Source organism: Triticum aestivum, chromosome 6D (genome assembly GCF_018294505.1).
Source record: "Triticum aestivum cultivar Chinese Spring chromosome 6D, IWGSC CS RefSeq v2.1, whole genome shotgun sequence".
NCBI lineage: Eukaryota > Viridiplantae > Streptophyta > Magnoliopsida > Poales > Poaceae > Triticum > Triticum aestivum.
In genome coordinates, this window is record NC_057811.1 from 56,070,532 (window position 1) to 56,095,293 (window position 24,762).

A 24,762-nucleotide genomic window follows, 5' to 3' on the forward strand; every position below is an offset into this window, starting at 1 on the left:
TAATGGGCCTTATTGGGCCTAGGGGAGAGAGAGATGGGCTGCCAAGGGCTGCCCCCCCCCATGGGCCTAGTCTGAATTGGACTAGGGGGAGGGGCGCCGCCCCCTCCTTCCTTCTCTTTCCCCCTCCTTCCTTCTTCTCCTAGTAGGACTAGGAAAGGGGGGAGTCCTACTCCTACTAGGAGGAGGATTCCTCCCCCCTTGGCGCGCCTATGAGGGTCGGCCGGCCTCCCCCTCCCTCCTTTATATACGTGGGGAGGGGGGCACCCTAGAACACATCAAAGTTGATCTTAGCCATGTGCGGTGCCCCCCTCCACAGATCTCCACCTCTGTCGTATCGTTGTAGTGCTTAGGCGAAGCCTTGCATCGGTAACTTCATCAACACCGTCACCACGCCGTCGTGCTGACGGAACTCTCCCTCGGCCTCAGCTGGATCAAGAGTTCGAGGGACGTCACCGAGCTGAACGTGTGCAGATCGCGGAGGTGTCGTGCGTTCGGTACTTGATCGGTTGGATCGCGAAGACGTTCGACTACATCAACCTCGTTACTAAACGCTTCCGCTTTCGGTCTACGAGGGTACGTGGACACACTCTCCCGCTCGTTTTATGCATCACATAGATAGATCTTGCGTGATCGTAGGTAAATTTTTTGAAATACTGCGTTCCCCAACACGGACCCTTCCCCAGACCCTGCGCAAGCGGGAGCTCATGCACCGGGCTGCCCGTATAGAGAAAATGTATCTCATGTATAAAAAAATGTATACAAAAAAATATACAATGCGTGTGAAAAAGTTGATCATGTATTTAAAAAAAAATAAGCATTTGAAAATAAATGTTAACACGTTTTTGAGAAATGTTAATCAAGCATTTGAAAATGTTAAATGTGTATAGAAAAAATGTTGACAATGTATTAAAAAATGTATAACATGTATTTCGAAAAGGTTCATCAAGCATTTGAAAAAATGTTAAATGTGCATAGGAAAAATCTTGACCATGTATTAAAAATTAATCTTGTATTGTATTTGAAATATGTTAATCAAGCATTCGAAAAATATTAAATGTATATAGAAAAAATGTTGACCATGTATTCAGAAAATGTTTAGCATGTATTTTCAAAAATGTTAATCAAGAATTTTAAAAAATGTCACCATGCATTAAAAACATGTTAATCTTGTATTCTATTAAAAATGTTAAACTTCTATTTGAAAAATATTAATCAAGCATTTAAAAAATATTAATCAAGTATTTGAAAAGAAATGTATATAGAAAACATGTTGACCATGTATTAAAAAAATCTTGCATTTGAAATACAGTTAAAAATTAAAGAAATGTTAAATGTGTATAGAAAAAATGTTGACCATGCATTAAAACATGTATATCTTGTGTTTGAATTTTTTTTAATTAAGCATCTAAAAATGTGTATAGAAAAATGTTAATCTTGTATTTGAAAAATGTTAAAATTTTGCATGTAAATAATGGTGTATTAAAAAATGTTTAACTTTTATTTGTAACAATGTTAAACGTGTTTTATAATTTTTTCTTAGCATATATGGAAATGCAAAATGAAACAAATAAAAAAAGTGTAAAGGGAATTAAAAAATTAGTGAAAATCCATAAAGAAACAAAGGACCCTGCAGACTCGCGCAGTCCACAGTCCACAAGATTCTCCAAAAAACAAAAAGAGTCCACACTCCACACTCCACACTCGTGTCCACTGACCACTGTCCTTCCCAAAAACCCTCGTCCATGGCGACCGCGGCACCGCCGCCCGAGGAGTTCGCCCGCGACGCCATGGCCTACGTAGCCGAGGAGGAGGAGGAGGACCCTGAGGAGGTGGAGCCGTGGGTTTCCTCCGACTCGGAGCCGGACGAGCACCCGGCGCTCGAGCCGCGGGACCCTTCCCCCAACTCGGAGCCGCAGCCGCCGCCGCCTGCACCGACGAATTCGGCGTCCGAGGTGGCGGAGGAGGGGCAGAAGGCGGCGCCTTGGCCTGGGTTCCCCGGCGCGAGCGTGTTCCGGCTGGTCGTGGCCGGGGACAAGGTGGGCGGCCTCATCGGCCGCCGGGGCGAGATCGTCAAGCGCCTCTGCGAGGAGACCCGCGCCCGCGTCCGCGTCCTCGACGCCACGGACGGCGTCTCCAGCCGGATTGTAAGCCTCCTTCCCTGTAATTTTGGTTGATGGCTTGATGTGATGGTGGTTAGGGCACGGGAAATTGGGCGCGTGGAGGGTGGAGCATACTTTCACAATCAAGTTGATGTATTAGCAATATTTAAGGAGCTAAATTAGAAATTCCTTTGGGATTTGTGCATGCTCAGTGTAAGAGCATTTCCAACGGCTCCCCTTTCCCCAATATTTTCCTGGTATTGGGGGATTTGGGCCAAAGTAACAGCTCCAATGGCTCCTCTTTCCCTAATATTTTTTGGAGATCACAAAGAACAGCCCATCTTCCCATAAATGGAGGGGGAGTTGACCCTCTCTATTGGGGCTGCGATTATTATGGATCTGCTGGAGCTTCCATCCCCAATAACCGGAAAAGTGTTATTGGGGAGCCCCAACAAGTGCTTAGTGTGGGAGTTTTTTTGTGAGCTGTCGGAGATGCTCTAAATTGGACCGGGCACAAGTATGGGTCTGCCGCAAGCAAACACTCGACATATACATCAGCAATTGTGTGCCAGCATTGCCCTGGTTTGGGTTGCTCATTTCCAAGTTGTCTTGGGACTTGAGATCATCAAGCGCCTCTGTGAGGAGACCCATGTCCGCGTCCTCGAGACCACGGGCGGCGTCACCGGCCAGATTTTAAGGCTCCTCCCCCGGAATTCTGGTTGATTCATGTTAGGATTTATGGCTCGATGGTGGTGGTTAGGACATCGGGAATTGGAAACTGAGTCGCTCGTGCCATGCTTAGTATGCGGTTGGGCGCGTCGAGCATGAATTTCTACGGTCTCATGTGGTCACAACGATGGATTAGCAATATAAGCTAGCTAAGCTAGAAATGACTTTGGGATTTGTGCATGCTCATTGTAAATTGGACTGTGGCGTTAGCGTGGGTCTTCCACAAGCAGCTCTCGACATGTAGATCAGCAATTGTGTGCCAGCATTGCCCTGGTTTGGGTTACTCGTTTCCATGTTCTCTTGATAATTGTGCATTGTGGCCGTCGGCACATTGTTACTGTCATCTTGCAACGCTATCCTAGATGCAATTGTGCTGTATCTTGCATAAGGACACTGATGCGTTGTCACAAGGTCAAATAATTATATTATCCCCATGCTCTTTCAAGTTCTAGCTCACACGGAGGCGGCCTAATCATCATTAGAGAAAATGAGTAGACAACTGTAAGACCATAGAAACCAGGTTGGTCCATCATATATAATAGTTCTGGAACACTTTTTATTAACTTGTTCTGGGACCTAATTTGGTTATGAAATGGACGAAACAATGTTAGCTTTATAGTTCGAATTGTTAAATGAGCTTTTTTTGTTAGCATTTAATAGATAAGTGACTTATTGTTTAATTTAACTGTTCTACAAGCTATCTCTACTTTGGTAAGTCTTGGCCATGTTATCTGTTGGGTTGTTGTTTTAGTTTAACAGTTTTTGCAATCATAGGAACAAAGGCATTACTAAGGCCATGTGTTAGGGAAGTTGAAATGACTTGACCAGGTGAAAATTACTCTCAGTCTCGTAAGCATAAGCTTTTTAAAACGGGAGGATTCTAGTGTGGCATGTTGAGGTGGTACTTACTGTGAGTACATAAAAAAGAACAAAAAAGGTTAAACTTAGATCATTTGTTTGTACTTTCTTATTCATTGTGTTAAATTTTATATCTCCTCTTTAGGTCTTGATATCCGCAACAGAAGAAACACAAGCAGAACTGGCACCTGCTATGGATGCTGCAGTTAGGATCTTCAAACATGTAAATGATATAGAAGGGATCAATCCTGATGTCACATTATCTGCTTCTGCACCAGAAATTTGTTGTGCTAGATTAATGGTTCCTAAAGCACAAGCGGTGCACTTAATTGGCAAGCAAGGAACCATGATCAAGTTAATTCAAGAAACTACTGGTGCTACCATGAGGATTATAGATCAAGGTACACGGTTATACATTTTCATGTTAACTATTATGCGATGCATTTCCAGTTTGATCCATAGAATTACTGGTCATTTTTATTACCTATGAATTAATGATATTGGTTTTGCTCTTGGATGTGTAACTTGAAAAGGTATATACATTTTCAACTCAATTATTATGTGATGCATTTCCAGTTTGATTTGTAGAATCGCCAGTCTTTTTTTACCTATAAATTATTAACATTGGTTTTGATCTTGGATGTATAACTTGAATGCTGAAACAAGGGAGTATACCTGGGCATTCCAAAGCAAACGTGGTGTCCCTAACTTCTATGATCCATCATTTCTTGTACAAGAGTCCACCAGTACTTGATGTCAAGTTCTTTATGCCGAGAAAAATCCAGAAAAACTATTCGACTGTTTTCCCAACTTTGTGTTGTAGCACCAACCTTCTCTGAAAAGTAGCACCTGCCTTCTACCAGAAATTAGTAGCACCGGCCCTGTTCACTAGAATAGTAGAACGTACTCTGTTTCATCACTGAAAAAGGAGTGCAATTGATAGGATTCTTATTCTTGTGTTATCTAACTTGTTAGCATGAGAATACTTGGTTTTGTTGGTTGACACCAATTTTTCAACCAAATTGTATATTGTGACCCTTGTAGAAAATGGGTTGCTTAAGGGATTTACACCAATCAGTTAACCAGATGGTTTGTTGTGACCCTATCACTTGAAAATTTAAACTCCCCCACTTTTATAAAATATTGAGACCAGAAGTCACATAAGCTTCCGGATTGCATCCCTATATATCAGTGGTATAATCGAACTAGATTTGATTTTCCCTTTCATGATACATAAAGCACTGAAATATTCATTACGACAGAGAAGCAACTTGATTTCGATCTGGTATTTGTTGCTACTAATACCATGGAGATTCTTTTGCACACTGTAAATAGTCTGCCTGGTAGGTTACATTTTTAGAAGCCCTACAACATACTTTTCACCTTATTCAAGCTTATACCTTTTTGCCGGCTTTTCAATTTCGATCTCGTTTTGGTTGTTGTGAATTCAATCTAGATCACTGGATGTAACACATGATACTGGATCTACTTTTCTAGACGACCTTTTGAGTAATCAGATGGTGGTTGAAAGAATTGTGGAGATACGTGGTGCTTCCCTCAAGGTCCTCAATGCCCTAAAATCAGTACTTGGACTTCTCCGGAAGTTCCTAGTTGATCATAGCGTCCTTCATCTATTTGAAAGAAAGGTAATCCTTGTTTTTTTTAGGGGAAAAGGTAATCCTTTTTATGGTTGTTGCTGCACGCTATATTATGAATAAAGATGAGAGCAGCTTGTAACGTTCTCATGGAATTGATATTTCTGTTGCTTATCTGCAGAACCAAGCAGAAACCGAGGTGCAGGATAGTTCTAAAGAAAATCAGGTTACCAATGGTTATGCTCCTCCAGTGAACCAGGACCTTTTGTTATCCTACAGTCGAAGTCCTCTTAACCCGAATGGCAGCAGATATTTGTCATACGGACATGACCCATCTGTTTGTGACCCATATTCACCAGATATCAGACGCCCAACTGTCTCCATAATATCGAAGGTCTAATGCTATAACTATTATCCCTTAGCTTCAAACCTATATTATGTCAGTTATTAGCTTGTAAAAATGTGCTCAGGTTTCACCTGGTACAGGCAGATTTCTTCTGTTCATTTCCCGTTTTGAGTTTTGACCCTCAAAACCTGACTTGGTGTAGTCATCTTACATCAGGCTTGCTGCAGTCGTTGTTCTTAGTTTCTTACAGAAATTTTGGCTTTCAGATTACGCAAACGATGCAGATCCCTTTGCTGCAAGCTGAAGAGATAATTGGTGTCAGGGGACAGACCGTTGCTCATATACGTTCTGTCAGTGGAGCGGTGGTTGTCCTCGAGGAAACTGGAAATTATCTGGATGAGGTTCTAGTTTCGATCGAAGGCACTTCTTCACAAGTTGAGACCGCGCATCAACTCATACAGGTTAACTATCAATGTCCTGAGGGGTCCTACTTTACTATCCATTTTCTGAATTAGATTAGGATGCCATCTGAATTTATTTTTATTTTTTTTGCGCCCAGCCTACTACGCATACACAGATAGTTGCTACCTACCAGTTACACTAGGTCTGAGCCAAGAACTAAATGTGCTAGAGTATACCAGATTGTTTTTCTTGCAACAAGTTCAGTGTAGTTTACACAAGGTTGGAGATTCCAGCCAACCTTTAGAAGATAAATTTGTCTTAGATATCAGACCAGCAGGATATTAGAAGGAAATGGTGCATGGTCGCTTTCACTCCAAGACTCGGGAGCGGGATAAAACTTGAGAAAGCCACTTGTGCGCAGTTGCTCCTTCTCTATGAGTAGTAATTTTACGCAGTTGCTCCTTCTCTATGAGTAGTAATTTTCCTTTGTTAACCGTGGGTGATTCGGGCCATTTCATAACTAGCCTAGGTTCCAGCTTGCTGGAGGCAGCTACCCAGGACATGATAGCTCACCTATGTAAAATGTGAAGCACACTACACTACACAACACTAGCCTTGCTTCTCTGGTTGTCACAATGTCGTTTACGCTGGGCGTCTACGTGGAGACCAGTCATCGCCGCCTCTTAATTAATCAAATGAAATGAAACGTCCGTTGCAAAACACTGGAACCATTATACCATCTTGCGCGGTTGATTTATCGGGTACGATCATGAACCGCATGTTTGACAGGCTCGAACTAAGGACTGTCACTAAATTCAGAGAACGCAACCGAAATCAACTCAATTTTGGGGAATTTTGGGAGATCGATTGCTGGTGGATCTGAGCCACAGAACTAGGGTTCGCCAGCCGGAACACGGCGGCTTTAGAGGCCAAGCCCAGATACATCCAGAATGCCCTCTCCACAAGCCGGAGGAGGGTTTAAAAAGGGGTTCGAGCAGGTGAAAAGCAAGAAAGTGACAGGTTCAGATATTACAGAGCTGCAGTAAAGTTTAAAGGAAGAAAAACTACTGCGGCCGTTCATCAGGGGATCAACGGTTGCGAGCGGGTGTCTTGAGGGCGAAACGGTACGCTCGCTGGAGCCGTAGGATCTCTGATCGACGGTTGTAATGCGCGCTGGCAAATGAAACGGTACTGTTCTGTTTCTAACTGTTGTCTGAAGAATTCCTGTCCTGACAATGTTGGGTGTCTGTTTTTTTACTTGTCGCCATTTTCGCACGCAGGTCCTACTGCGCGACGGAAAAGTTCTAGCACCCAGGAGCAGCGGCTACGGCAACCCTGACGCTGGCCCGGTCAGGCCGCCGTTCGCCCCGTGTGGCGCTCCAGTGAGCCCGGAGTACGCCCCGCCTCTGTACCGCGAGTACCAGTCATCGTCCGGCAGCGTCCGCCACTGCTACTCTGCTGCATACCACGGGTACAGGCTGTAGCACGCGGAGCCGAGCGACTGACCGCGCGCCTATCCTCCTCATCGCCGCGCCTAACCTAACGATCACCACCCGGACCATGCCTGATTGAGGGGAAATTGAATGGAACGGCTTTGCCGCGACGATTGATCCGACACTACACTAGGCCCCAGCAGTTACTTACTTGCCTATGGTACTCGTCTGCATATTCGCCTTTGTCTGAAGAAAGTAGAGGGGGTATTTGCTGCTGGTTCTGAAGATTGGGGCACCTGATCGTTTTGGGGATGTGATAGTTTCCATGCCGGCTTGTGATGGAAATGCTGTAGATGTTTTACCGAATGCCTCCACGCTGTCTTCGACCCAGCTCTTCTACCTGGCTGGTTCATTCCCCCTTCTTGTAACCCAGGCAAGCCGGTGCCACCATTCTGGTAGGGTGGGGGCGGCGATGCTCACGCACTCGTCCTCTGCGATGAGCTTCCCGGCTGTTCCGGTGAATGGGGAGCGGAGACAACGGCGATGGCCTCTCTCTCTATCTCTCCGGTGACGACAGTGTTTACTTTCTGCACGGAGGGCGTGGACTGCGACGTTTCAAGGCGCGTGACCGTGATTCAAACATTTGTATTTCGGGCTCCCAAGCAAAATTCGAGGGCACACCCCACTATGTAAAATAATGATCTTTTTTAAACAAAATTAATACCCCCCCCCCCCCCCCAGGTGGAAGTATCTTTCTACAACCGAGCTCAAAATGCTCCTGATATGAAACAATGCCCTAATATCAATTGAAAGATCAAAAAGAGGGGTCGCGGGTGTGTGTGTGTGTGGGGGGGGGGGGGGGGGGGTGGGGGGGGTGGGGGGGGGGGTTTGAATAGACACTTAACAAGAGAACGGTGCAATTTTTTATTTTCTTGGAACTTAGGCAGATTTTAGCACAAGTTAAATGACAACCAATACACTCCACGTATGCATATCTAGAGGCTAGGCAGTAGATGAGGAATAATATGCAAGTGCAAGAATGTAAAAGGGGGGTAGAGATAGGAAGATCAAACTCAATGAAGACATGGTAATTTTTGGTGTGGTTTTGATAGGTGGCGTTATCGTACATCTACGTTGATGGAGACTTCAAACCACTGAGGGTAACGCCTGCGTGAGTCCACGAAAAAGCAATCTTGTCTATTTCATCATGGCTTGCGCTCACGAAGGACTAGCCTCACTCGAGATAGATCTTCATGAAGTAGGCGATCTCCTTACCCTTATAAACTCCCTGGTTTAACTCCATATGATTTGGAGGTTCACAAGTGACACCTAGCCAATCTAGGAGACATCACTCTCTAAAAGGTAACAGATGTTGTTGATGATGAACTTCTTACTTTTGTGATTCAAAAGATAGTCTCCTCAACACTCAATCACTCTCTCACAGATTTGGCATGGTGATGGGAGAAGGATTGGAGTGGAAAACAACTTGAGGGGGCAAGAAATCAAGGATCAAATGGTTGGAGTGGAATGTTTCGATCTCAACACAAGTGTAGGTGGTTCTCTCTCGGAAAATGTATATGGGAAGTGTAGTTTCGTCCTGGTTGCTCTCTCTGAGAGTAGGTGGTTGTGGGTGGGGTATATATTGTTGGGAAACGTAGCATGCAATTTCAAAAAAATTCCTACGCTCGTGCAAGATCTATCTAGGAGATGCATAGCAACGAGAGGGGAAGAGTGTGTCCACGTACCCTTGTAGACCGAAAGCGGAAGCGTTTGACAATGCGGTTGATGTAGTCGAACTTCTTCTCGTTCCGACCGACAAGCACCGAACGTCACCTCCGAGTTCTGCACACGTTTAGCTCGATGACGTCCCTCGAACTCTTGATCCAGCAAAGTGTCGATGGAGAGTTTCGTCAGCACGACGGCATGGTGACGGTGCTGGTAAAGTGATCCGCGCAGGGCTCCGCCTAAGCACTACGAAGATATGACCGGAGGCGTAAACTGTGGAGGGGGGCGCCGCACACAGCTAACAATTGTTGGTGTGTGTTCTAGGCGCCCTCCCCATGTATATATAGGTGGGAGGGGAGCTGCCTTGGGCGCCCCAAGTAGGAATCCTACTTGGGGGCCTTATTCCAATTCACCCCCCCCCCCTACCATATTTATCGGGAGGGAAAAGGAAGAGGGGGAGAGGAAAGGAAGGGGGAGGCCGACTCCCCCTCTTTCCTTCTCCCACTTGGCCGGCGGCCTAGGAGGGGTGCGTCAGCCCCTTGTGGGCTAGTGTGCCCCTTCCTCTTTAGCCCATGTGGGCCATTAACCCCCCGGGGTTTCCGGTAACCCCTCCGGTAGTCCGATATGTACCCGATACTCTTTGAAACATTTTCGGTGTCCGAATACCATCGTCCTATATATCAATCTTTACCTCTCGACCATTTCGAGACTCCTCGTCATGTCCATGATCTCATCCGGGACTCCGAACAACATTCGGTCACCAAATCACATAACTCATATAATACAAAATCGTCATCGAACGTTAAGCGTGCGGACCCTACGGGTTCGACAACTATATAGACATGACCGAGACACCTCTCCGGTCAATAACCAATAGCGGAACCTGGATGCTCATATTGGTTCTCACATATTCTACGAATATCTTTATCGGTTGTACCGTAATGACAATATATGTTATTCCCTTTGTCATCGGTATGTTACTTGCCCGAGATTCGATCGTCGGTACGTATCTTCATACCTAGTTCAATCTCGTTACCGGCAAACAGTTCATCCGAGTGAACCGCATGCCGTATATCGCACACACCTTTGATCTGGCTGACTGTTTCTTTTGTGTTGCCTAATCACAAACAGTTCATCCGAGTGAACCGTATGCTGTACATCGCACATACCTTCGTCTGGCTGCCCGTTTCTTTTGTTCTTCCTCATCGCAAATAGTTAATTGAGCTGAACTGTATGCCCTGCATCGCACACGCAACTAAATCTGAACCATGTTTTTGATGCATCCTCCATCGCAAACGTTTTGCACCTTTTTTGACGGTTTTTTACACCACCGTTTGCGATTATGGCATCACACACAGTTTCGTCAAAGGGTCTCTGATCGTAGTGTCGCGTTATCAGCATCCTGCAGTAGTGCATAAACTTGGCACATGCACTTCGGTGGTACCGAATGCCATCTCGGTGGAACCGAGTTTCTAGGCTTTAGGTTGTGGCTTCGTCTGGTGTATCTTGGCGGGTCCGGGTGTATTTGTTTCGGTGGGACCGAGAATAACTTTAGAGTTTTGAACATATTGGATTGTGAAAATGTGGATGAGGGTTTTGAAGCAATATCTTCAAGCACTTGAGCAAACGACTCATGATCAAAATCTCATTCTCTTTTAATAGTATTTGCTTTCCTAACTTAATGTGATATTGGATCGCTTAACCAAAAATGAAAAGTCTTTCCCAATGCTTGTCCATTGTAGCTTGAGGGGTCCACATCTCCATCCATCTACTAGCCTAGGTTGAACATTTCCTGAAATATACTTAAGGAAAAACATTAGTCCAACAACATGTATGTTGACATGAATTACCAAAACCATCAAGTGAGCAAATATGTTTTCACCGTCTCAGACTACAACTTTTGGACAATGAAACCCACATATAGTTATCAAAGCGATTTGCGTTCCTTGCGGTTTCGAACGCAGCTTGTGCCGCCCAAGCCATCAATGCCCTCGACAACGGCCACTTCGCCTTTTGGAGGAAGAACTGGGGAAAGCATATTTTGAAGCGATATCGACTGATCTTTGTGGTATAGTGAAGCTTGGCAAAATTGTCCTTGTTTTTTCCTCCTAAAACAATAGTAGGAGGATGCCATGGCACCCCTAATATCTTGTTAGCCTTGTGCTTAGGTTTAGTCCAGACAAGCAATCTACGCTGGTGTCCTGTGTGAGCAGTTGCGTAGTCAGGATTTCCGGTCAGGGTGGTCCAATTAATATAAAAATATTTTATATCACAAATACAACCAACCAACACACTATGTGTCAACATGAGGGGACCAATCCCCCCCCCCCCCCCCCCCCATTGTATGAGAAAAACATGGGGGCTTAGATGAGATTATTTTAGCCTTTGACCCCCCCCCCCCCCCCCCACACACACACACACACACACAAACACTCACGGTTTGTCTGTTGCCCTCTGCAGGAAGATAAATGGTCTGTTTGGTTTGGTGCCCGAGCAACCCGGTCAAAAAAATTGCATTGACTTCAGGTAGCGTTGGCCTCTGTTTGGAACTCGTTAAATTTTTTAGTTCGGCCCAGCCCCAACAACTTTCCATAGTGGTTTGTTAGCCAATTTTTTTGGCGAGTGGCTGGCAGTCAAATCTTCTGCTAATAATTTGGCGCGCCAATATTGGCATGTCGAGCACAAGAAGAATCCAAACAGACCCATCAGCTTGCTACGCCACCACATACGTATGCCTAGTGTATACGTATGCATAGGAATGTATAGAAAAATACCATGAAATGTATGCGTGACAAAGAAAATACAGCTCGAACTAAAATCCATCAAAACAAATTTTTTCTATGCATAGGAATTTTTTTGTCTTTTTTGCCACGGATACGATTCCTGGTATTTTTTAACGAAATTTCACACGAAAGTAGATTGGGCACCCAGGTTTCATATCCCAAAACCCTAGATTTTTTTGAAAATTTCCTTGTATTTTTTGAACTAAATGGTCATATAAGAGTGTGAAGCACCCGGGTGTTACAAATCATCTTCCCTTCTATAATACCCTTTTTTAACCATGTAGGAGCAAAGGTGTCCAACGTGCCAGCCCACAGCACGGCACGCCCGGCCTAGCCCAAACGGGCCAGGCATGGCACGACCCATCATGGCACGCTTGATACATGGGTCGTGTCGTGCTGGTCTGTGTGCTGCACTCTCTAGCCAAAGCATGACCCCCCTTAGTAAACTGGCCAGCCTGACGGCACGTTTAGCCCGCTCGCCCACATACGATTCAACCTATTAAGCCGTGTTGGGCCTATATTTGGTCTATTGGATGAATAAAAGAAAATAACGGGTCGTGTCATGGTGGTCCGTGTGCTGCACTCTCTAGCCAAAGCATGACCCCCCTTAGTAAACTGGCCGTCCTGACGGCATGTTTAGCCCGCTCGCCCACATAGGATTCAACCTATTAAGCCGTGTTGGGCCTATATTTGGTCTATTGGGCTGAATAAAAAAGATAACGGTTCGTGTCGTGGTAGCACAACCCGATTATAAACGTATCGGAGCAGGCCAACATTCACGTCTCTTCATGCCCAACACCCACTTCCTTAGGACTTCTCTCCTACCAACTGTAGCACGCTTGCTCGCCAACTGCCAATGCATTCCTCTCTTCTTGAGCACCTCCCGCTCCGCTGGACTAGCGTAGAGTTAGAGCGAAGATCTATCTAGCTAGACTCCTTAGTTGGATTACGTTTTCCACTGGACTCCTTAGATCTACATGTCTTATGATATTTGTCGTTCCACGATGGAGAAACACATGAAAATTTACCGATTATCTTCTTATTTTCAACGGGACATTAGATTAAGTTTACTCGCACTACATGATTCGTCCGACTTTTCCTTATTTCTTTTTAACTCAAAATGCAAGACATCGAGTTGGAAGGAAACGCATCATGACGGCAAGAAAATTACTACTCACTCCGTTTCATAATGTAGTGTGTATATCTTTTTTTTTTAAGCCAAACTAAGTAAACTTTGACCGAGTTTATAAAAAAACTATTTATATATACAATTACAAACATATGCAACATGAAAGTATTAATGATGACGTATCCAATGATGTGCATTTGGTATTTTAAATGTACATATTTTTGCCTATGAATAAACATGATCAAAATTTGTAATGTTTGACGCACTACACGGATGAAACAGAGGGAGTTCAGAGGGGAACGAGCTATCCAATGACCAGTGCAAATTGTTTGGATCACCCACGACTCATCCCCCCACAGCAACCTTTTACCGCTCCCGTCGCCCGACAAAGCCAGTGGCAGTAGTAATTACCAGAGTTTCCTTCTCTATAGATAAATTAATTACCACAGTTATTCCAGTCTTTTTTCATCTCACCCTCCCGAGTCCTCACCGACCTACCCCCTACAAAGGCGCGGCGCTAAACCCACCCCTTCCCCATTCCCCTCCACATTTCCCACCCCTCCGGCTCCGAACACACCCCCGCCTCCCACGCCTCGCCGACCCGCTCCTCCTCCCCGCCGGGACATCGGCCGCGCCTCCGCCGCCTCCGCCACCTCCGCCCGCAGCATTCGGCCGTCGGTCCCGAGGTACGCGCGCACGAGGCTGCTTGTCCCCTCCCCCAGCGATTCTCCCGCTTAAATCCGGCCCGGGGCACGGCCTCCGCCGCCTCCGGGCGCGCGCGCGCGCTGTCTAGATCCGCCTCCGCAGGCCTCGTCGCGGGCGGGGGACGGGTGGAGGCGGAGCCGCGTCGTCGATCGGGCTCCCCTCTCGCTCCGTCTCTCTCACCGCGCGGTTTCGCTGCGCTCGAGGTTTATGGGGTGGGAGAGGGTTTTGCGGTTTCGCACGCGCGGGTTCGTGCTTCCCCTGTTCTGGCCATTTTTTTTCGCGTTCTAGGTCTTCCGATCTGCTCCACCCTAGGTCCTCCGTTTATGGCGCGCTCGATTTCGGAGGCTGTCGCCCTGGCGGCCGCGCCTCTGCTCTTGTGGCAGAGTGCCTGGAATGCTTCGCTGATTTTCGTCCTGCTGCGTTCGGATCGTCCGCGGTTGGCCACCATTTACAGGGTGCTGTTCTGCGCACGATGAGGGGCGTGCCATCCTGTTTCACGATTCTCCATTTAGAGGTCGAATTTGTTGATGAATCATGATTATGTTGTGCCTCCGTGATAGTAATTGTTTAATCTGTGCTGATTGGGTTGAGGATATAGTGGATGTTTTCGTGCTTTTGTTAAGAGCTTGAGATTGGTGGTGGTCGGTGTAAGGCTGTACATCAGCGGCTTGTAATGTTGTGCTGTGTCCCTGTGCGGTGCGGTGATTGATCAGTTTGCTTTGATACTTCCCTTAGTAAACTATTGTTGGATTTGCATCTGAAGTTTCTGAGTACTCTGACCAGGGACAAGTGGTGCTGGTCTCAGTGCTGTACATGAGAGAAGTATTTTACAGGGCTTACTGGTAAACATGCGTAGGTGGCTTCTGTCACCTTCACATTAGAATTATGCACTGTCCATAGCCCATTTTATTTCAGACAGTAGGCAGACTCAGGCAATTCCCCAAAGCTATTGTTCCTAGCAGTATGTGAGTAAATTACCAACGTTACCTTAGTCCCTTTCTGTCATTGCCTTTTTTCTGTGGATAAGATGATGTGTTCCTCTTACTGTAGGCTTACATTTTGACGGCATGGTAGTTTGTTTGTGTATCTTCTTAAGTAAAAGATGCAGTGCGTGTTGGTTTTATTTTGCTCTGCTTTCATCTCTGGTTCATGTTCTGGTATCTCAGTTTGTCATTGGTAACCTTCACCAAACATATACCCATCTCCACTTGTAAGTTGCACGAGCTACTGGTAGAATGCTGGCCTTTTCAGTTAGAATACAATGTATTTTATTTTATGTACAGTATGGATTTTCTGAATTTCGAAATGAATTCAACTCAGTCTTGGATAAAATCTGACTTGCGTTTACCTTTTTGTATTAGCAGAGGTTTTGCTGTTTCAGAACTTTTGAACTAGAAAGATGGTACTCTCCTCAACAATTGCCCCTCAGAGTAAGGTCACAGAACTGACGGATGATACCAAGTATGATTCCTTGAATCTGGAGCAGAAGAAAAAAGCGTGGCCTATGGAAAGGCACAGATCTGCTGAAGTGAGTCAAGCAATCTTATCTAAGATAGGGCATGATGGTTTTCAACTTTGTCATCAGCCCCAAATCCCGGAGATCGTTAAAGGTGGTTGTGCACCAATATCTTCATGTGATCCTTCTGGAGAATTCACTGCAGACAGCAATGGAATGCACAGGCACACAATCACAGATGCTGCTTGGGAAGCCCTAAAGCAATCAATAGTTTACTTCAAAGGTCAGCCAATTGGGACTCTTGCTGCAATAGACAAGTCTCAGGCAGAACTCAACTATGACCAGGTTACCTTTCCCTTCCCAGTCGAACCATTGTTTCTTTCGTCCTTGTAGTTATGAACATTCCTTACTCTATTCTACTGTATTTTTTAGAGCAAAATTCTTGAATAGCGAACATTGATGCTTTTAGTTATTCTGTCTCTTGTGTAAAGCACCTACTGTGTGTCTCATGAAAAACACTTATAAATCTCCTTGTACCCTACATACATTATCATCAACAGTGCTGAAATTCTTCCCATATCCTGGAACAGGTTTTCATGAGGGATTTCGTTCCTAGTGCCTTGGCTTTCTTGATGAAAGGGGAACCAACGATAGTGAAGAATTTCCTGGTAGAGACTGCTCGCCTTCAATCAAGAGAGAAGATGGTTGATCTTTTTAAGCTTGGACAGGGTGTGATGCCAGCAAGCTTCAAGGTGCACCATTCCCACCCTACGAAGAAGACTGAAACTCTGCTTGCTGATTTTGGTGAAATTGCTATCGGGCGAGTTGCTCCTGTGGATTCTGGCCTATGGTGGATTTTTCTTCTTCGTGCTTACACCAAATATACTAGGGACAGTTCTCTGGCTGAAAGTCCTCACTGCCAAAGGGCCATGCGCCTTATTCTCAAGCTATGGCTCTCTGAAGGGTTTGATACATCTCCAGCATTACTTTGCGCTGATGGTTGCTCCATGATAGACCGCAGAATGGTAAGCCACTCATAGACACCACTACATAAATGTGTTTTGTTATTATTGTTCACATTATGTCTTGTGCCTGCCCGCTTACCATGAAAATTGAAATTGTCCCCTTATCCCATTAGTTTTATTACAAAGTAACTGTCCAGGCACATTCTTACAAATGCACTCTTGATCAAAATTGAAATTACATTAAGCTCATTAGGATTATGTGAGTGCTTATAAGGATATTCTATGTGTACAAATGAGATAAGGAATCTGAAATGCGATCAGTCTGAACATTAGGAATCATACATTACACAATAATGCAGTAGTTTTGAAAGTATGAGCATTGTGTAGTTATGAACAGCATACTGTCAGATAAGTGAATGCCATCAATCAAGTGTTGAAGAGATAAGGCGATTCGTTTTAGTCACGTATCACGGCTCTTATTGAGATTCGGACTGGAAACAAAGTTCACCTTAGATTGCATAATAATGTTGTACAAGGTCAAGTAAATAGCACGGATCATCTTATGAACTTTGGATGGGGAACTATCTGAATGTATACCTTAAGCATTCGTTCATGGCCATATTCTCTCTTGCTTATAGTAATTAAAATGCGTGCAGGGTATATACGGCTATCCGCTTGAAATCCAGGCACTCTTCTTCATGGCTCTGAGGTGCGCCTTGAGTTTGCTGAAAGACTCTAATGACGACTTTGTGTACCAAATAACAAAGAGGATCAAAGCTTTGAGCTACCATCTGCACAGTTACTACTGGCTCGACTTCCAAAGACTCAATGACATCTATCGCTACAAGACCGAAGAGTACTCGCAGACAGCTCTGAACAAGTTCAATGTGATCCCTGAATCGATCCCTGACTGGATATTTGACTTCATGCCTAGCCGTGGTGGCTACTTCATTGGAAATGTCAGCCCTGCAAGGATGGACTTCCGCTGGTTCTGCTTGGGCAACTTCATTGCGATCCTGTCATGTTTGGCAACTGGAGAACAAGCTGAGGCAATACTGGATCTCGTGGAGGAACGCTGGGAAGAGCTTATTGGAGAGATGCCCCTGAAGATCTGTTACCCTGCAATGGAAAACCAGGAATGGCAGATAGTCACTGGATGCGACCCAAAGAACACCAGATGGAGCTACCACAATGGAGGGTCGTGGCCAGGTAAGTCTGAAAATAGTTGGATTAACAACACATTATAGTTCAAATTTTGTGCTGGCTTGGGAGTAATATTGATCTGTTTTAGCTGGCTCTTCTGTCCAGCTTAGCTGTCAAGGATTGATTTATGGATGATTCCTTTGTGAACATTGTTTAAGTTACAATCTTGACACAGTAGCTCTTACAAAGTAAACTAATACCTGTCTGGCAATCATATTGTGTTTGAATGTAGCATAGTACTATCTGATTATGGTGATTTTTTAGGCATTTATCTTCAGTAAAGGGTTGTGTACAGTATCAGTATTTCCAGGAATCTGATTATGGCACCCTGCGCTATCATGCCCCCCCTAAAACACATGAATTTGTTTTACTTTTTCACCTTCGTGGTTACTGGTGTTGGACCTAAGGACACACATGCGTTAGTTGTTACTCCCTCCGTTCGGAATTAGTTGTCACAAAAATGGATGTATCTACAACTAAAATACATCTAGATACATTCATTTCTTGGACGAGTAATTCCGAACGGAGGGAGTGGTATTCACTTCTTTTTTTGTAGGATAGTTAGTATTCACTTTTCTTTTCTGCTTTATACCTGTGGTTAGTCTACTTACTGGTTCAGGACTTGAGGGCACACTTGTGTTGTGTGGTGGTATTTTACTTTTCTGTTTGGTTTTATACCTGTCCATGGTGTATATATGAATGTCCTGAAATCAAATAATCCTCATAGGAGACTGGTAGTTTGGCTCATATAGACGATCTTCTAGTGAACAGCTTCAGGTGTTTGATGCATGTCGCTGCCGTTTATTGCCAAATCTATGTTCACTCAGCATTACCTCCTTGGATCTGTGCCCATGCATTTTATGCTCTTCTGTCCATATACGTAGTATGTACTGCATTTCTTTATGCCAATGTGCTTACCCTCTGTTGTCCTGTGCAGTGCTGCTGTGGCTCCTGGTGGCGGTGAGCGTGAAGCTGGGGCGGCCCCACATCGCCCGCAACGCGGTGGAGCTGATGGAGAGGCGTCTGGCCAAGGACGACTTCCCCGAGTACTACGACGGCAAGACGGGGCGGTACATCGGGAAGCAGTCGCGCAAGTTCCAGACGTGGTCGGTGGCGGGCTACCTGGTGGCCAAGATGCTGCTGGACGACCCCTCCAACCTCCGCGCCGTCTCCCTGGAGGACGACGGCCACATCCGGGAGCCCGTCCTCAAGCGCAGCAACTCCTGCCCGGGCCTGCACATATCACACTGACACTACAGGTTTCGGCTCACTCGGTTCCGATGGCGAGGAGGTACATTACACTACGTACATACGAACGTCGCAACGAAGTTGGCGTACGTGACAGGTTCAGACGCATCTCTGCATAGATCCCTGTGTTGGGAGAGGAACTTGTTCTTTTCTTGGTCTCGCTGCTGTCACCGTTACTTACGGTAGAAAGGAACATTGGTAGGTAGGAACTGGTGATTTTGCTTGTGCATGCGCTGGTTCACCGGATGTCTAGGCCGGTGAAAGGAGTTTTTTGGTACGGTAGTAGCTCTGGTTTTTTCGCGTGCACAGATTTTGGGTGGAGATGGAACATGTTCGTTGAGCGTGGTTACTGATGGAATGATGGATGACGCTGAATGTTGATGGATGATCGATGATGGTACACCGTTGGCTTATTCTGTGTGTGGTCGTGGAAGTGTTGTTGTTTTGGAGATGGTGATAGTGATGTGTGAGTTACTCGCCATACCTGCTTGTTTTTTTGTTCCCTCTTTTGCGATCAGCCATACCTACTTGTTGATCAGTCCTTTTAGCCTTTTCGTATGTGGCTGCCTGTTTCTTCTTTTTCTTCTTTCTTTTTCTGTTCTTTTTATTTATATTTTTCGTTTTTAATTTTTTGTTAAATTCGTGGACATCTTAGTAGGGAATACCAAACGAAAAAAAAACCTCGTGAACCAATTTTTCAAAAGGAAAAAAGGCCGCAATTTTTTTATAAAAATTTCATGGATTTAGAAATAAATTCAAATGTTTTCAAAAGAAGTTCACAAATTTTCAAAAGAAAAGTTCTCGGAATTTTGAAAGAAGTTGTAAAAATGAAAAGAGTTCGTGGATTTGAAAAAAGTCCACGGATTCAAAAAAAGTCCACGAGTTCTGTAAAAAGTTTCACGCATTAGATAAAAACGAAAAAAAGATAAGAAATTGGAATAAATTATTCACAAGAGGTGAGGTGGCGTGGTTGGTAAGGACAGTTTTTGCACCAAAAAGGGGAGGTTGCAAGTTCAAAACACCTTATGTGCACACCTTTTTTTAGCAGTGTAACAGAAAAAAGACATTTTAACATGCAAAAAAAATACAAATTCATTGAAAAGTTCATCAAATTTAGAAAAATTTCATTATTTTGAAAACAAGTTCATTGAATTTGAAAAAGTTCATGAATTCAAAAGATTCGGAAAAAAGTTCACAGAAACGAAAAAAATTCATAAACTCAAGAAAAGTTCACGAAATTAAAAAAAAAGAAAAACGGCACAAAAAAGCAAACAAGCTAGAATCTAGCACAAAAAAATGATCGTTATTAAAAATAGAATGAAAGAATAAACTATCACGAAGCGGATGTTTTCATGGATGGTTAGCGCGCTCGTACATTGCCTGTGAGGTGAGGGCTCGAAACGTCATGGCGCGCGTTTTTTGAAACGTTTTGCAGAAAAACGTAAAGAAAAAAGAGTATGATGGGCCGGCCCAGTGCGCGTTGTGGTCAACATCGCTGCTGCTTGGCCCGCGAGCCAGACAAATCCCTGCCACGTCAGCGTTTTTATGTATCAAACCATGTCAAGGTTCGATTTAGACCGGGATTGCATAGTTCAGGGTGCAATCGACCGGGATTTCAACTTAAGGGTTCGTTTCACCAAACCTCTACGAGTTTAGGGTTTTAAATGGACGTTTTCCTGGGCCAAGCGTTGCCTGCATGCTCGCGATTGGTTAAGTAGGTGGGTGAGCCCCGGTTTCTGTATCGACTAATGAGACAACTGGCAAACGTGAGCGAGGCTCCTCCTCCTCCAAGTATCCAATCCCCTTCCCTTCCTCTCCTGATCCTCTCAACCACTCCTCCTTCCCCTAGATCTGATCCAGAGAGAGAGCTGAGGTAGATCGGGCCTGTTACATCTGGTATCAGAGGTCAGACGATCTGGAGACAGCCTACCCCCGACCGCGCTACGCCACCAAGCAGGCGCTGAAGACGGCGGCGATGGAGGAGCAGCTCGCCGCGCTCGTCAAGTCCGTCCACGAGAGTCGCGTGGCCAACAACGCCCGGCTGGATGCGATCCAGACCTCCATCGACCTCTGGCGCCCAGCGGTGACGAGCCTGCAGAACCAAACCGACGAGCTCCGCACACAAGTGGGGCGCATCGCCCTCCACCCCGTGTTGGCGGAATCGACGGGTCCTGCGGCGGATTTCACCGGAGCCGCGGGGGATCCGGGTCGATCTGAAGCCGATCCGGTGGGGCTCAAGACGGGCGTGCAGAACACCAGCAACCCTGAGCACCACGGGCCAAGCGGCCACGGCGACGTCGAGAATTCCGGGGGTCTGGCTTATGGGGTAGTCACCACCCAGTTGCCGCCTCCGGCCAACAGTATGTTTCCAACTGATCCTGCCTCTAGATCTCTTGCCCTGAGTTCTGTAGGTCAGTATAGAGAGTATGAGGCATGCACACATCATACCCCAGCGAGTTGTCCCTGCCTAAATTGGATTTTCCATCGTTTGATGGGGATAATCCACAATTTTGGCGGACCCGCTATGAGAAGTATTTTGATGTTTACGGGGTTCAGCCAGAATTTTGAGTCCGGGTAGCTACCTTGCATTTTACGGGAAACGCTGCTCGCTGGCTTCAATTACAGGAGGCTAAGAGTTGAAATCTAACTTGGGAGGAATTGTGCACAGCTCTCTGTGGGAAATTTGGCAGAGAACAGTACCAAGTGTACCTGCGTCAATTTCGAACTCTCAAACAAACTGGCACAGTTAGCGAGTACATGCATCAATTTGAACAAATCATGCATCAGTTGTTAGTGCATAACCCTGCATTTGATCATGTTTTCTTCACTACACAATTTTTAGAAGGGCTCAGGCAAGAGATTCGTATAGGCGTTGTTCTTCACCAACCAAAGGACTTGGACTCCGCTTTTTCCCTGGCTTCTTTGCAGGAAGAATTGATGGACGCCATGCTTCGCCGCGATCCAAGGTGATACGAAGCTCCCCAAAACCGGCAACAACCTCGCCCACTTCTGGCGGGCGGGGCACCACTGGGTCGCCCCATTCCCATGGTGCAACCGGCAGCAGCGGAGGATTGCCGGGGAGTGGAAGCAGCGCACCCACCAGAGCGACTGGCACGGGGGGACGATCGTGTAGCAGCGTTGAGAAACTACAGGCGTGCCCGGGGCTTGTGTTTTAAATGTGGGGAAAGGTGGGGGCAAGGGCATCTGTGACGCCCGGATAATTAAGCTACAGTGAACCCCTGCTAATGATGCCACGTCATCTCGGTTACTGTCGATAAACGCGCGTTAGTTTAAAACAGATTCAAATTTAATTTGAATTAAAATCAAACAATAAAAGTTTTCAGCTGTCAAATCTAAAATGTTCAAAAGGTGAAAAATAATGCATAAAGAATTATGATGAAGAACCCATATTTAAATAAAATATTTACTAGTATGATTTGAACAGTAGCAAAACAACTATTTAAACGCCTTTAGTATTTTATAAAATACTAAATTGTTTTATATCGGGGTAAAACGTTTTAAGGTAGTGGGTTATTCTGAAACATTATTCTAGGAGCTATCATCATATTTTACTAAACCAAAATAAAATTAAACCAGTAAAAGGAAAATAAGGAAAAGTAAATTGAAAAGTAAAAAGCAAAGTAAAAAAAAGGAAAGAGAACACACACACCCCCCCCCCACGTTGGGCCAACCGGCCCAGCTACCTAACCAACTGGCTGGCCCAGCCACGGCCTATATGGCCTATCCTCCCCGACCATAACTCCACCTACCCCCACTCCCCCCGATCACCCCACTCGTCCCCCTATCCCTCTCGCTCGGTTCCCCTCCCCCCCGATCTGGATCGGGGGCGCACGCCGCTCGCCACCGACACCGTCGCCGGACCGCTCCGCCGTCGCCAACGCCACCTCGCCGGACTGCCTCCCGTCTCCGATGCCGTCGTCCCCGACCTCCTCCTCAAGCCCCACTGCCCTTTCCCTACGGCCACAGTGAGCCCCCCTCTCCTCCTCTATCCCTCGCACGGCACGGCGCGCCGTCGCGGTCGCCACAGCGCCCGCCCACTACCGCTGTTGCCTTCCCTTGCCGCTCGCTCGCACCTCCGCTGCTTGCCGCGGCCTGCTGCGGCTGCTGCCATTGCCGCCGCTGCTTGCTAGTGCTGCCGCCGCCGCTAGCAAAGGCCGAAGCCCCGCATCCCCCTGAGCGAGTTCGCCCCTTGCACGCCCGCGCTGCAGCAACCCTGCTCGCCTGCGTGCCCGGCGCTCGCGCCCATCGGGCGCCTCCATTGCCCGCCTCACGCGCCTCCACTCGTCGCTCCCCGGACCGCCTCCCCGTTTCTGTCTCGCAGCGGCCCTGCTGCTGCCCGCAGCGCCGGCGCGCAGCCCAGGCCCCCTGCGCCGCTGCTGCCGCTCGTCGTGGTTGCCGCCGGCGCCCAGCGCCCGTCCCTCCCCTGTCGACCTGGGCGGGTACCCAGCGCCCGCTCCAGGCGCCTGCTAGCCAACCCACTAAGGCCCCTAGGGCCAATGACATGTGGGGCCCAACCCTGGAACGTTTTAAAAAAAGAATTAAAAAAATAATAATAAAAATAATTAAAATATCAATTAATTAATTAAAGAAATTAATTAACTTAATTAATTTTGATTAATTAAACTAAACAACTAATTAATCATGATTAGTTAGTCTAGTCAATGACGAACGGGACCCACACGTCAGTTTGACCAGTCAACACCCCTGTTGACTGCTGACGTCATGCTGACGTCAGCATGCACTGTTCTGGATAATGTTGAATTAAGTTAATTAAATAAATTCTAAAAATGATTTAAAACTTTAGAAAATCATATAAAATAAACCGTAGCTCAGATGAAAAAACTTTGTACATGAAAGTTGCTCAGAACGATGAGACGAATCCGAATACGCAGCCCGTTCGTCTGCCACACGCCCCTAGCATAGCAAACATGCAACTTTTCCCTCCGGTTCATCTGTCCGAAAACGCGAAACACCGGGGATACTTTCCCGGATGTTTCCCCCTTCGTTGGTATCACCTCCTACCGCGTTAGGGCACACCTAGCACCGCGCATTGTCATGTCATGCATCGTCATGCATATGTTTGCATTATATTTATTGTTTCTTCCCCCTCTTCTCTCGTTAGACACCGAGACCGACGCCGCTGCTACCCAGTATGACTACGGTGTTGACAACCCATCCTTCTTGCTAGAGCAACCAGGCAAGCCCTCCCTTGATCACCAGATATCGCCTATTCTTCTTTATACTGCTTGCATTAGAATAGTTTAGCATGTTACTGCTTTCTGTTAATCCTATTCTGCTGCATAGCCTGTCTTTGCCACTACTGTTGTTACCTTTACCTGCAATCCTACATGCTTAGTATAGGATGCTAGTATTCCATCTATGGCCCTACATTCTTGTCCATCTGCTGTGTTATACTATCAGGTCGTGATCACTTGGGAGGTGATCACGGGTTTTATACTATATACTTTATACATGATACGTGTGGTGACTAAAGTCGGGTCAGCTCGTGGAGCACCCGCGAGTGATTCACGGATTGGGGGCTAAAAGGACCTTTGTCCCGATGGACCTCTGGGTGGATCTTTGTGGCGGAGCGACAGGGCAGGTTGAGACTGCCTAGGTGAGAGGTGGGCCTGGCCGTGGTCGGTGTCCGCAGTTACATCAATTAACACGCTTAACGAGATCTTGGTATTTGATCTGAGTTTGGCCATTTGGTCTATACGCACTAACCAACTACATGGGAAAGATATGGGCACTCGACGTCGTGGTATCAGCCGAAGCCTTCATGACGTCAGCGACTGAGCGGCGCGCGCCAGATTGGACCGCGTAACGTGACTTCCTTTGTAATGGAGGTTGCTAGGTCTGCTTCCGGCCGCACTCGCAACGTGCAGGCGTGCAATGGGCGATGGGCCCAGACCCCTGCGCCATAGGATTTAGACCGGCGTGCTGACCTCTCTGTTGTGCCTAGGTAGGGTTGCGACGTGTTGATCTTCCGAGGCCGGGCATGACCCAGGAAAGTGTGTCCGACCAAATGGGATCAAGCGTGTTGGGTTATGTGGTGCACCCCT

The 24,762-nt window shown here is 46.2% G+C and overlaps 2 protein-coding genes across 7 annotated transcripts; both read left to right on the forward strand.

The window, feature by feature from the left end:
* Nucleotides 1-1,674: 1,674 nt before the first annotated feature.
* LOC123143497 (RNA-binding KH domain-containing protein PEPPER) lies at nt 1,675-9,159 on the forward strand. Of its 5 annotated transcripts, none has more exons than XR_006470875.1 (7): nt 1,675-2,144; nt 3,832-4,087; nt 5,184-5,332; nt 5,463-5,675; nt 5,894-6,088; nt 6,849-7,217; nt 7,310-7,717. XR_006470875.1 is itself a non-coding variant. In XM_044562434.1 (6 exons), exons 1-6 carry the CDS (start codon nt 1,743-1,745, stop codon nt 7,511-7,513), a joined length of 1,419 nt encoding a protein of 472 aa, XP_044418369.1. In that variant the 5' UTR covers nt 1,676-1,742; the 3' UTR covers nt 7,514-7,717. The 5 variants fall into 5 exon arrangements, 3 of the variants coding, with proteins under 3 accessions (XP_044418369.1, XP_044418371.1, XP_044418370.1); XR_006470876.1 differs by lacking the exons at nt 6,849-7,217; nt 7,310-7,717 and adding exons at nt 8,575-8,824; nt 8,907-9,159 and having other exon boundaries at nt 1,676-2,144; XM_044562434.1 differs by lacking the exon at nt 6,849-7,217 and having other exon boundaries at nt 1,676-2,144.
* Nucleotides 9,160-13,627: 4,468 nt separating this feature from the next.
* LOC123143495 (probable alkaline/neutral invertase F) lies at nt 13,628-19,089 on the forward strand. Of its 2 annotated transcripts, none has more exons than XM_044562432.1 (5): nt 13,628-13,785; nt 15,169-15,605; nt 15,851-16,285; nt 16,882-17,434; nt 18,366-19,089. In XM_044562432.1, the coding sequence occupies exons 2-5, from the start codon at nt 15,204-15,206 to the stop codon at nt 18,677-18,679; spliced, it is 1,704 nt and encodes a 567-aa protein (XP_044418367.1). In that variant the 5' UTR covers nt 13,628-13,785; nt 15,169-15,203; the 3' UTR covers nt 18,680-19,089. The 2 variants fall into 2 exon arrangements, with proteins under 2 accessions (XP_044418367.1, XP_044418368.1); XM_044562433.1 differs by having other exon boundaries at nt 13,630-13,785; nt 15,166-15,605.
* Nucleotides 19,090-24,762: the final 5,673 nt, after the last annotated feature.